A 12,785-nucleotide genomic window follows, 5' to 3' on the forward strand; every position below is an offset into this window, starting at 1 on the left:
ATTCGTGTGAGTGTAAATGCATCATGCAGTATAAATGCCTGCATAATAAAGACATATATGTAACCCATTCCTAGGTATTGAGTGACCACATCAAGGCTGTGATGTTAGTGTTATCTACTGGACAGAATCTAAAATCACCTAGGAGAGGGGCCTTTGGGGGAGTCTGTGAGGAATTACCCTAAGTTTGTTCATTGAGGTAGGAAGACCCACCTACTATGAGTATCTCCATTTCCTGGATGGGATTCTGGATTAAACAAAGAAAGAGCAAGCTGAGTAGCAGCAAGCATGCATCTGCTTTCTGATTGTGGGTGCAATGTTACCCGGGGCTTGAAGCCCTTGCCACTGTGACTTCATTATCATAATGGATTGTACCTTGAACTTTGAGCTGAAATAAACTCTATATTAGATTCCTTTTGCTGAGTTATGTTATTACAACAAGAGAAGAGCAAGTAAAAGTGCTCACAACTTCCCCCTTGTGTCTGGTTCCTGTTAGTAAAATGTAAATGGAGTCATGCATGTCACTCTTCTGCTGGTGGCTTACTCCCCACTGAATATTGAGTAAATTATCATAAACACAATGGTTTAGGATAAGGCAAGTTTACTGAATTACAGTTTGGGAGGTCAGAAGTCCCAATCGATGCTACTTTTAGGGAAATACAATATAGTCTCTTTCCTTTAATATTTGTGCTCCAATTTTCAAAAGAATTTTTAAGCTATTTATTTTAAAGAATTTATTTGTGTGTGTGTGTGTGTGTGTGTGTGTGTGCACGCGTGCGCGCACCATATGTGTGTAAATGCTGGTGGAAGTCAACAGAGGATGATGTTGAATCCTAGAGAGCTAGGGGTACAGACTGTTGTGGGCTGCTCAACATGGGTTCCTTGTAAGAACAACAATCATGCCTAACTATTGAACATCTTTCCAGCTCCCATGGCATTAGGTTCTAACATGTAAGTTTTGACAGGGGAAGGAACCCAACTGTTCAATTTATAACAATGTAAAAATGTCAGATGATATATCCAAGAACTTCTTAAGAGCTGGAGTCTTATATTTGACTACAGTGTTGTGATATAGGGATGAAATATGCATGACACCCTGATCCCATCACTGCTATTTCTTTATCTCCAAGAAGGGACTCCTATTGGCCAGGTGAAGCTGGACACTCATTATTCATCAAAGAACAGATGTTTAAAAAATTGTGGTATTTACACAATGGAATTGTTTTCAGCTATGAGAATAAATGAAATTACATCAGGCCTCAGAAACACAGTATCTAGAGCCAATCATAGTAAAGGCAGTGCTAGTTGGAGTCTTCTTATGATGGGAACCAGCCCTGGACATGTAGACCACCTGCTTCTCCACTTGGGAAGAATTGAGGGAGAAGAGGGATGACAAATCTCAGGCGAGTGCCTTCACATCACCAGGCTTAGCTGCCACAGGCTAGAAGGCTGGGAGGTTTAACCAAGAGCAGATTGTGGCAGAGATCAGGGAGAACTGCACCATATTTCTCTTCAAGCCTGTGTCTAGTTCACCAAATCTGGCACAGGAAAATTATTCTCAGGGAAATAGATGGGTCTGGAGTTTATTACAGTAAGTTAAAAAAAAAAAACAGACCCAGAAAGACAGTTATCCTATGTTTTCTGTCATATATGGAACCTACATTACATATAACACACATGCACACCTAGATCTGTCTCTTGTCTATCCAGTCCCTTTAGGATGTTGCTTATGTCACTCTGCTCCACACTTGATTCAATGGCCCTTCAAGAATACAGAGACGGAAGGAGTGAAAGGGGGAGACAAAGAGGAGAGCAGAGAGAACAGTGGGAGAGCAATTGAGATGATTACGTTTTTTTCAACTTGATGCAAGCCCCAGTTATTTGGGAAGAGGGAAACCAATTAAGAAAATACCCCTATCAAATTAGCCTGTGGGCTTTGGCAAAGACTTGGGGGGCATTTTCTTGATTAATGATGGATATGGGTGGGCCTATCTCATGGTGGGTGATGTCTCCCCTGGTATGGTGGACCTGGGTTATATTAAAAAAAAAGACTGAGCAAGCATGAGTAACATCCAGTAAAAAGCATTCCTCCATGGACTCTAGTTCAGTTCCCACATACTGGCTATGACCTTGAGATCCTGCCCTGACTTCCAATGATAGTGTTACCTCAGATGAAGACTCAGATGGAACAAACCTTTTCCTCCCCAAGTTAATTTTGCTCCTGGTGTTTTATCACAGCAATTTAAACCCTAGATAAGATGAAGTAAACCGTGAAATCAGTTTTCTTAACATACTAACAATGCAGTTCAGTATCATTGACTGTAGGTGCTATGTTGTCTTAGAGTTATTCATATTAGTCAACCAAAAATTTTTGTTTAATGATAAATAACTTACACACTTTTTTTTCTGGTTGCCAGCATTCCTAGATTTGCATCCATCAATGTAAATTCTTTATTTCATAGTTTTTGGACAGAATCTTGTTATTTGCTCAGGCTAGCTCAGAACTCATGATGGCCTTACTCTTGTGGTAATTTTTCTACCTCATCCACCCAAGTGCATGCATGGATTGCAGACATGGGTCAGCATTTCCAGTTTGAATATGACTATTTAACATACCTCATCTGAGGGGAATAATTTGGCCTCTGTCCTTCTGGAATTGTTTGTTTCACTGCGCCACGCCATTTTTTAAGTTCCAGCCATATGGTTTTTCATAATGGTGTCCTGGCTGGTTTTGTGTGTCAACTTGACACAAGCTAGAGTCAGCAAAGAGGAAGGAGCCTCAGTTGAGGAAATGCCTCCATGAGATCTAGCTGTAAGGCAATTTCACAATTAGCAATCGATGGAGTAATTCCCTTCCCATTTTGGGTGGTGTCATGCCTGGGCTGTTGGTCCTGGGTTCCATAAGAACACAGAATGAGCAAGCCAGGGGGGAGTAAGTCAGTAAGCAGATCCCCTGCATGGCCTCTGCATCAGCTCCTGCCTCCTGTGTCCTGCTCTGTTTGATTTTCTGTTCTGACCTCCTTCAGTGGTGAAGAGCAATGTCGAAGTATAAAGCCAAATAAACCCTTTCTTTCCCAACTTGCTTTTCAGGCATGGTGTTTTGTTGCTGCAATAGAAACCCTAATGAAGAGAAATTGGTACCAGCATAGTAGGGTATTGCTGTGACAGATCTTACCAGGTTTGGGAGAGGTTTGTGAAAGGACTTTGGAACTTTGGGCTAGAAGAGCCATTGAGTATTCAGAGCTCAGTGGGATGTCCTTTGGAAGCTTAGAAGATAAAGCTAAGATCAGTGCAAAAGATGGAAGCCTGGCTTGTGACATTTCAGAGGGAAGTTTAAAGACTATCAGGGTCATCTGTTAATTTGAATTAAGACTCTGTGGCTCCAGTTAGCTGGGGTTTAAAAATCACCAGTGATTAACTAGATACCAGAACTACTAAAATGATACTTCCTTTTGCTGGGATACTTAATCCTGCTCAGCTGGAGCAAAGCAATGTGCAGTTATTAAGAACATAACAGCATCACTGAAACTAAATCTTCTAGTAAGTGTTTCCTGAGAACACAGAGAAGTTCTGTTCCAGAGGTGGCCAAGATTGTACCTCGTGCTGGCAGCCAGCCTTTCTAATGTGGAGGAGTCACCCAGGTGGTACTGGCTTTGAAGACATGAAGGGCCCATGGCAAACAGCTGAGGCTTGGCACTGTGAGAGCCCAGAGGAGGTCATTGGTGAAGGTACACCCTCAGTGGAAATTGAAGGCCCAGGACAGAAGGGGCCATGCAAAGAAATTGGGGCTTTGCACTATAAAAAGAGCCTGTGAGAGGCATTTGGTGAAAATGCAGCCCAGTTGCTGCAGAAGACCCCAGTGTTTTGGAGATGCCAGTACCATGGGAAGACCACCAAGAATAGCAGAAGCAGTTGAGGGGAGCCAGCTGGAGCCTAGAAGCCAAGCAGTGTGTGCCACACAGGGTAGAGTTGGAACAGTGACTCAAGCTCCTTGGAGGAGTCCAGAAGATCCTGAGTGAATCCCAGACAATTGGCCATTGAATTATATATACTGTTGAAGGTTAATTTGGTTGGACACTTTGTGATAGTGTTCTGGCTCTTCCCTTTTGGAGAATGTGTTTAATTTAATTTTGCATTTTAAAGGCACCCACAGATGAAAGACCTGAACTTTTGAAAGAGACAGGATATTTTTTTTTTTTTTTTTTTTGGTTTTTCGAGACAGGGTTTCTCTGTGTAGCTTTGCGCCTTTTCCTGGAACTCACTTGGTAGCCCAGGCTGGCCTCGAACTCACAGAGATCCGCCTGGCTCTGCCTCCCGAGTGCTGGGATTAAAGGCGTGCGCCACCACCGCCCGGCTGAGACAGGATATTTTAAAGAGACTGAAATTTTAATGTTTGAATTTGTAAAGACAGTGGGACTTTTAAAATTAATTATCATTTTAATGTGAGATCTTGGAGATAAATAGAAAAGAAAGGGTTGTGGATTAATAATTAATAATGATTTGTATGTGTATCAAATTGACAAGGGATCAGTTGTACTGGTTGATTTTCTTTGTCACCTGGATAAAAGGAAGTGTCAGCAGAGAGGAAGGAGACTTGGCTGAGGAAATGCCTCCACAAGATCCAGCTGTAAGGCATTTTCTCAAATTAGTGATCAATGGGGAAGGGCCCAGCCTATTGTGGATGTGGCCATCCCTGGGCTGGTGATCCTGGGGTCCATAAGAAAGCAGGATGAGCAAGCCAGGCAAAGTAAGCCTGTAAGCAGATCCCCTCTGTGGCTTCTGGATCAGCTGCGGTCTTCACGATCCTGCCCTGTTTTGAGTTCCTGTCCAGACTTCTTTTAGTGGTGAAGAGCAATGTGAAAGTGTAAGCCAAATAAACCCTTTCCTCCCCAAGTTACTTTTTGGTTAGAAACCCTAACAAAGACACATGGTATCATCATTATTTTCTTCATTCCACTGTGTATATGCACCACATTTTCACCCAATCTTTGGAATTACTTCTCCATCATAGCTCTTGTGAACAGTGTTGCAATGATTACATGAGTGCTGACATCTCACTTCCATACTTATTTCATCCCCTTACTTAGATTCTATTTTTAATTTTTTTGCATAAAATCTTCATGCTATTTCCAAAGAGGAAGAACTTTCTTCTCTCTACTTTCCACTTCTTGTTCCGCTAGTGGCAGGGAGGGAGGGCCTCGGCTCCCCTAAAATGATCCTGACCGATTTGCTCAGAGACAGCTTTCCTCAGAACAGTTGAGGCCCAACATCCATGTTAACAGAATGGATAGGACCTAATCTCTCCACTCCTGACAACCTTTGTTTTTTTTTTTAAAAAAAATATCTAGGTCAATGAGATGGTCAAATGGGTAAAGACGCTTGTTTCTATTGCTGATGACCTGAGTTCAATCTCTGGGACCTCCATAATAGGAGATAGATGACTCTTGCAAGTGTCCTCTAACCCTCCCCACATAAACACACTGTGTCTCTCTCACACACACACACACACACACACACACACAAACACAAAACTCAATATTGTTTAAAGGTAAAATTCATCATTTATAACAGGACACATTTAAAATGCAAATATCTTACAGAGACCATAACGTTAAACACTTGGGGGAGACCTTATGACTCTAATTTTAAATGTGGAGATGTGAGCTTTGGATGTTGAAATGTCTTGCCTGAAGATAGATGCTCATTATTTTTATAGTTGGGACTGAAAGGTACAATCTTATTCTCTGTCTCCCATATTTACAGAGAGACAAACATATTGAAGAATGAGCTCAGTTACACCTTAGCTCAGGGACTGGTATATTTTTTTAAGGATCTGACGCCTTCTCACAGAGTCACCAGGGGAAAGAGTGGAAAGTGCGGGGGAGAAACCTCTTCCTCTTCATGTGAGGAAACTGATTTAGAAATCTTGTGATGAGCGCCAGTCCTCTGACATCCTGCCTCTTGTCTCCACTGCAGGGCTTCAGACCTGGTCAGACTACCAGAGCCTGAATCATGCCAGTTAATCCTGTGAAGCTGTTGGCCCTCGGTGAGTCCTGGGAGAAATGCAGGGATGAGGAAGGTGATTTGAGGAAGGGAGTTTATTCCCTACTCAGGCCTGAAAACAGTCAGCAGATTCTGCATCCCCCTGGGAAGAGTTTTTTCACCCCATCCCCTATTTGTAAGATACTTCTGTGGACTTATTGATAGGAATAGAAATGGGGCTTGTGTGTATCTTCAGCTTTGAAAGGAATTAAGAAGAGCCTGTTTAGAAGAGAAGATGACTGGGAGCCAGTTGTTTTTCTGGGTTTTGGAAGTTGAACTCAGGGTCTAATGCATCCTAGGTAAGCATGCTACCACAGAATTGTATCTTCATCTCAGTCCTTTTTTTTTTTCAAGTTAACAGGTGTTATGCATTAATGAGTACCCTTGTTGAGAAATTCTTTTCTTTTCAAAATACATCCTGGGCATCATTTTACTTTTGGATTTGAGACATGATCTCAGAAAGATGCTTGGGCTGACTTTGAACTTTATAGCTCAAGTAATACTTAAATGTGTGGACCAGCTGCCTAGCTGGGATTTTGAGTCTATGTCTCCACCTCTTGCCTGGGGTATTACTTAGGCTTATTTCAGAGTGAAAAGGAGAATTATACTTTGGCATTGATATGGAGAAAGAAAGTCTGGGTAATCATGGTAGGCTGAATGTTCCCACCTATATCTAGTCCTTCCTATATTCCCATCTCTAAGCAACCCATGTGGTGAGTGTCTTTCTCACTGAGCTTTCTATTTCAGTGCTGTGCCTGGGATGGACAGTTATGACTCAAAAAGGTGAGTCATGTCTTTGGTTGTTACTGAACCAGTGGGCAGGTTTGAAGAGGATCACATGTACCCAGGAGGCCTGGAGGAAGACCTATGAGCATTTCCTATAATCATAAACATCCTCAGATAAGCAACCTTCATCCCTCTTCCTTTTCTACCTGTTTTCTTTGATTTCTTATTTAAAACACCATGCTTTGTTGTGCATTTACACCATAGTATGATTAAATTAGGCCGAGTTCCATGTCCATCACCTCTGACATTCATTATGTTTTAGGTGTGACAATGTTTTCTGTCTACCATTTTTGGAAATGTTAAATAAACAATCTGTCACTCTTGTACACAGTAGAACGCAATAAATGCATTTTTCCCATCAAAATGGAATTTCATATCTTTGTCCAGCATCTTCTCTGTCTCCATTTACCCTTTCCTTAGCCTCTGATAACCATTCTACTCTCAATGTTTTTCATCTCTGAGATGAATGTCTTTGCATTCTATACATAAGTGAGATCCTGTGGTTTTTGTCATTCTGTGACTGGCTTGCTTCACGTAACTTCCTCTGGATACATTCTGGCTGCCACCAACAGCAGCAGCATTTCCTTTCTGGAGGATGACCAGTATTCTAATGTGTTTGTGCACCACACTTTCTTTATCAGTTTTTCTATTAACTGATAGTCGCATTGTTTCTGTCTCTTCTCTACTGGGCCTCATGCAGTGAAGCATATGGCAATGAGATATCTCCATGACAAGCTGTCTAAAGAGACAGTTGTTTTCAGGATGACCAAGCCTACATGTGAGAGATTTCTCCATTTCCCAGACCTCTCTCAGTATCCCCTAGCAAGGCCTTGACAGTCCTCAAAGGCAGATCATGAGAATTTTCACTTTATCCACTTCTCCATCTCCTCATGAACTGTATGCCACTAGGTGCTGTTTATTTCCCCCACTAAATTCTTAAGCCTGTTAGTTATTCAATTCTTTTGTTTTTTCTGATTCTGATTCTCACTATGTATCCCTGACTGGCCTGGAACTTGCTACATAGGCCAGGCTGGTATAGAATTCACAGAGATCTGCCTGCTTCTGCCTCCTGAATGTTGGAATTAAATGCACACTCCACCACATACAAACTCAAATCTTTCTCCCTCTCTGCATAAATTTCTGTGAACTTCTTTTTAAGCTCTTCTGTTCCCTACTTGTTACTGTTTCCCTCATGTCTGCTCTGCTTGTCTGTACCTCCTATGACTCTCACCCTCCCTGGCACTATGGAGATTGCTCCTTGTCATGCAGAAGCACAAATATCTTTCTGTTATTTTCCACAATTTGAAAATTTTACCCAGAAGCTTCTTTAATGTCTTACATCAGAAGCTTTGCATTTTTTTTCAAATTCTGCTAACTCCAAGAATAGAGTCTTTTCTGGACCCCTAAACTGGGAGTCACCAACTCTCTTCTCCCTAATTTTTAAAAACAATTTTAATGAAAATATAATTACATCATTTCTCCCCTCTATATGATTCCTCCAGTACATTGTAAGTCCCTGCTTTTCATGATCCCTCTGAAATTCATTGCCTACTTATTAGTGTCACATGTTTATATTCAAATAAATAAATACACCTTGCTGTGTGGTGCTTAGTGTTGCTTATATGTATGTGCTTTTAGAGCTCACCACTTGGTACTGGATAACCATATGAGGGGCTAATCCTGGGAAATACTTATTCTCCACCTCTCAGCAGCCATTAAATTCTTATAGCTCCTCATCTAGGAGCCCTGTGGGCTTTCCCTCACTCAAGCTGGGATGTCAATGGTGGTGTCTTTGTTCAGGGCTTGCATAGGTAGCCATATTGTTGAGGTATCATGGGGATAGCCTTCCTGTCATATCTGGAAAACATATTCACAGCCAACTTCCTGATCCTCTGGCTTTTAGAGTCTTTCTGTTCCCTCTTCTGTCATGTTCCACAAGCCCTAGGGATGGGAATATGTTGTAGATGTAGCCATTGGAGATATCCCCAAATCAGGATCAGTTGGTTTATGCACCAGTTGAGGCTTGCTGTAATGGTCTCTGTGTGTTGCAAAAGGAGCTTCTTTGATGAGAGCTCAGAGTCATATTTACTAGTCTGGTTTAGACACTGGATGAGCAGGTCAGGTTGTGCCTGGAGGTGGGATGTGGCTTGAGCTCCACAGATGATATTGATATTGAGACAGATTCAGACCCATGTTTTTCTCAGACCCGGTGACTAGGGCTTACCCTAGATACATCCTGGCCACCTTGTCCTATCAGGCTGGCTTATCTCTAAGTTCTTCAATTTTCTTCTTTTCCTCAAAAACTCCAGGTTCCCTCTCAACCCTGGGCTCTCTCACAGGATGACTTTTAATTTAATTTTTAAAATGGAACTTGTGTTCCAGACTGACTGTATCAAGCCAATTAACATATAATTTATCCCATATTTTCCCTTTCAGACAGCACTTAAACTCAGCTCTCAGTGACTCTGAAGAACAATAGACTTTGCATTAATTATCTACAGAATGCCCCACAGGTGATTTCTTTAACTGCTTCTTCTTATCTAGCTAAGAGTCTGTGTCCTCTGAGTGGGATTTTAAACAGTATTTTATCAATGTTTGATTCTCCAAGCCCCTGCTTTCTAGGGGCAGGGAATTAACTTCTGTCTCTCAGGTCTCAGTACAAGTAGCTCTTCCCTGTCATCTCAGGGAGTACAACTCTGATCTCACCTGTCCCTTGAGATTTCTATGCTCACCGCTCACATTCATCTCAGTCTTTTTGCCACAGCATCGGACAATTATTATTTCTACATCAGTCTTCCCTCCCATTCTTTAGCTTCAAATGAAAGACATTATGTTTCTTACATAAGTGAAACCATGAAAACATAGAAGGCATCCCTAAAGGATGAATAAAATATCTAAAACAGTTGAAAGAATGAATTAAGGAAGAAGAAAGTATGAGGAAATGTTGGTTTAAGGGAACAAAAACTCACTTACACATGAATAAGGGCCAGAGGTTAATTATGGATTATGGCTAGAAACCATGCATTTATAAGGTTGGAAACTGAAAATAATCAATGTTATCCTCAGAACAAAAAAAAAACATGTTAATAAGGTGATCCAAGTTTATGAGCTTGATCCATTTGTTCCACAGTTTACAGCAAAACATCACTTTGAACACAGAAAATGTAATCATTTAAGGTTCTATCTATCTATCTATCTATCTATCTATCTATCTATCTATCTATCTATCTATCTATCTATGTGTGTGTGAGTGTGTTTGTGTGTATGTGTGTGTATATGTATATATGTGTGTATAATCTTTGATTTAATGGTATTGTTCTTGCATCCAGATAGTTTGAAGCAGGTAGGCTTTTAATGCCTCAATAACAGGGCCTGGAAAGAAAGATGAATTAGAAAAGGCATAGGTCCCAGGAATGAATCAGGAGGTAGTGGGCTCTGGAGTAGACATATCCAGCCTGGGATGTTCTGAGATTACCTTGGATAGATCTTTGCTAGGCCCAACATGTGCTAAGGCTTAGTTTCCTTATTGTCATGGGATGGGAATTCAAATGCACACAGAAAGTGAGGATGTTATAGAGCTGCACTTCCATCATGTCTGGAGAACTCGAAATTTGGTAAGAATATAGAATGTTGCACCTAAATTGGTTTTGTGCTGTGCCAATGTTCTGTGATTCCTGCTCTGCTCTCTCCTAGGATCTCTGTCAAAGCCTTCCATCTCAGCTGAGCCAGGCCTTGAGATCTCCCAAGGTGGTTGTGTAACCTTTGTGTGCTCAAACCCTAGTGGATATGATACATTCCGCCTGGAGAAGGGAGGCCAGAGTGTCATGGAGAAGAAGAACACACAGCCTCTAATGACAGAGGCTAGATTCCGCCTTGGCCCAGTGAATGAAAGCACTGCTGGAGACTATTCCTGTATCTATTTAAAAGGGAGTAATTGGTCCCCACGCAGTGAGATCCTGGAGCTGAAGGTAACCAGAGAAGACGTCACCCCGGCTTCTGACCCAGGCTCAGCAGTGAACTCAGGTTTGTTCTCAGGTCCCTGGACTCTAACCATAGCTGCTCTCCTCTGCCTCAACTTCCCCTGCTTTTTCTTAAACCTAAGACTCTTTTCTCTTAGCTCCTTCAGCACAGGTCTCCTTTGCCCATACACCCCAGATTCCCAGAAATGTAGTCTTAGCAGACACCAAGAATTATCTGGATACAGCTCCAGACTGGAGAGTTGGGTCCAAATCTGTCTCTGATTATGAAGTAGAGACTGATACCCAGCAATGGTGAAGACAGACTCATTTCAAGGTGGTCTTTTCACTGGTCATGGTGAGTTATCCTTTCCTTCCACTGAGTTTAACCTGTGGTGACTATAGGAATATATCTCGTCTGGCATGGTACCATGTCACTAGGCAGGCCATATGGTCCAGGCAGGGCTAGTGGGCAGCCCTGGACTATTATTTTAGGTGTATATGGAATGGTCTTTGTATGGTCAGGCTCCAGAATTTCCTGGAGTCAAAGTCCAGGAAGAATTTCCAGTCCATTTCCATGTTCTCCCAGGTCATTCATAGAGATGATCAGTGCTGATTCTCTGATGACAAACAGAGTGAAAGAGTAAGAAATATGAGACCTGGCCAAACCACAAGAGCAGACATTTAAAAGTGAATCTGTCATGTTTCCTCTTTTCTCTGTCCTGTCAATTCAGGTCTCTCTCATGATCTGGGATTGAATGTTGGAAAAATCATCCTTTTTGAATCAATACTGAGGATGGAGAAGAGGTCTACACAGCTCTTCTCATAGGGTCTGAATCCTTCCCCCTGCCTCTTTGCTGGTGCAGTAGTTTATTAGGTCTTATATGTTGCGTTAATGTCCCAGCCAGCCTTCTGCTTAGCTTTGGAGCCAGCATCAGGATGCCATTTATACGATTTTGTTTTTGTTGCTGTTGTTTTGTTTTGAAAACAACAACAAAGACCCTCTCTATGTGATCCTGGCTGATCTTTGAATTTCCTACATAGACCAGGCTGGTATAAAATCAGCGAGACCCTCTTGCCTCTATCTTTTGAGTTCTTGAATTAAAGGCATGTGCCAGGATTCCCAGTGACTCTTCTACTTTTAATATGAGAAAATTGACATTCTTGGTCAAATACCAAGTTCTGAAGACTCCGGGGCAGAAGCAATCCCAGCATTGACACCCCAAATCTCTGTTTGCAAGCTCTATGCTGCCCCCTTCTGTCTGTGCCTCACTACACACATTGCTTTCGTTGGTATGGAGCTGATTAGGACCTTCCTTTCAAACACAGGTTCCATGACAGCTGAGGGGACTTTCTCATTGTCTGTGCCTGACTAGGGTGGAAGGATCTCTGAGGGGAAAGTGACATGAGAAGGATGTGACCTGTGAAAGGTAGCCAGGCTGGGATGCTGTGTGATATTGAATGAGCTTCTCCCACTCTTTCTGTCTCAGTCTATATGGCTACATTGTTCCCTGCACGCTGTAGCCACAATGCTCTAGGGAGATGTGGTTCTGCGTCATGCATGGACTCTCTGATCTCAGCTGTGTCACTGTGAGGCTAACTCTTTGTTCAGGCAGGTGGGACAGTAGACAGGGACAAAGGTTATGTCAAGATAGAGGGGAGCAGGATGCTATTTTATGCAGAGTCCTTTAATATACCATCATGTAGGGACCTGTCATGCTGCGTTTCCAAGCTAAATATACTGGGTCACCACCCTGTTGTTGATTTTAACAAATGTCTTTTCACTTTAAATGCATTAGTCCAAAGATGAGTCAAACTGGGCCCTCACAGTGAGGGAAGAGAAATGACACAGCCCTGTGAGCATTAATGGCAAGATAATTATGGTGATTGACAGAATACATTAAAATTTCAGATGTGAAACTTAAATTATACTGAATTATATATTTATCTTATAATTAAACCTATAAGTGATATTACTGATGTAACAATATAAGGTATCTTTAC

At 41.9% G+C, this 12,785-nt stretch overlaps 1 protein-coding gene across 9 annotated transcripts in view; it reads left to right on the forward strand.

The window, feature by feature from the left end:
- LOC121826212 (leukocyte-associated immunoglobulin-like receptor 1) overlaps nt 1-12,785 on the forward strand; it is a 42,205-nt gene that overhangs the window by 23,645 nt on the left and 5,775 nt on the right. For 4 of the 9 annotated variants that reach the window (XM_076569332.1, XM_076569321.1, XM_076569338.1 and 1 more), the window contains 3 exons: nt 5,974-6,043; nt 6,787-6,822; nt 10,519-10,848. In XM_076569332.1, the coding sequence (XP_076425447.1) occupies nt 6,010-6,043; nt 6,787-6,822; nt 10,519-10,848 (400 nt within the window). In that variant the 5' untranslated portion in view covers nt 5,974-6,009. Of the gene's footprint in view, nt 1-5,718; nt 6,044-6,786; nt 6,823-9,261; nt 9,339-10,518; nt 10,849-12,785 lie in introns of those variants that run through there. The other 5 variants (XM_076569352.1, XM_076569358.1, XR_013050456.1 and 2 more) reach the window with 4 other exon arrangements.

Source organism: Peromyscus maniculatus, chromosome 1 (genome assembly GCF_049852395.1).
Source record: "Peromyscus maniculatus bairdii isolate BWxNUB_F1_BW_parent chromosome 1, HU_Pman_BW_mat_3.1, whole genome shotgun sequence".
Taxonomy (NCBI): domain Eukaryota; kingdom Metazoa; phylum Chordata; class Mammalia; order Rodentia; family Cricetidae; genus Peromyscus; species Peromyscus maniculatus.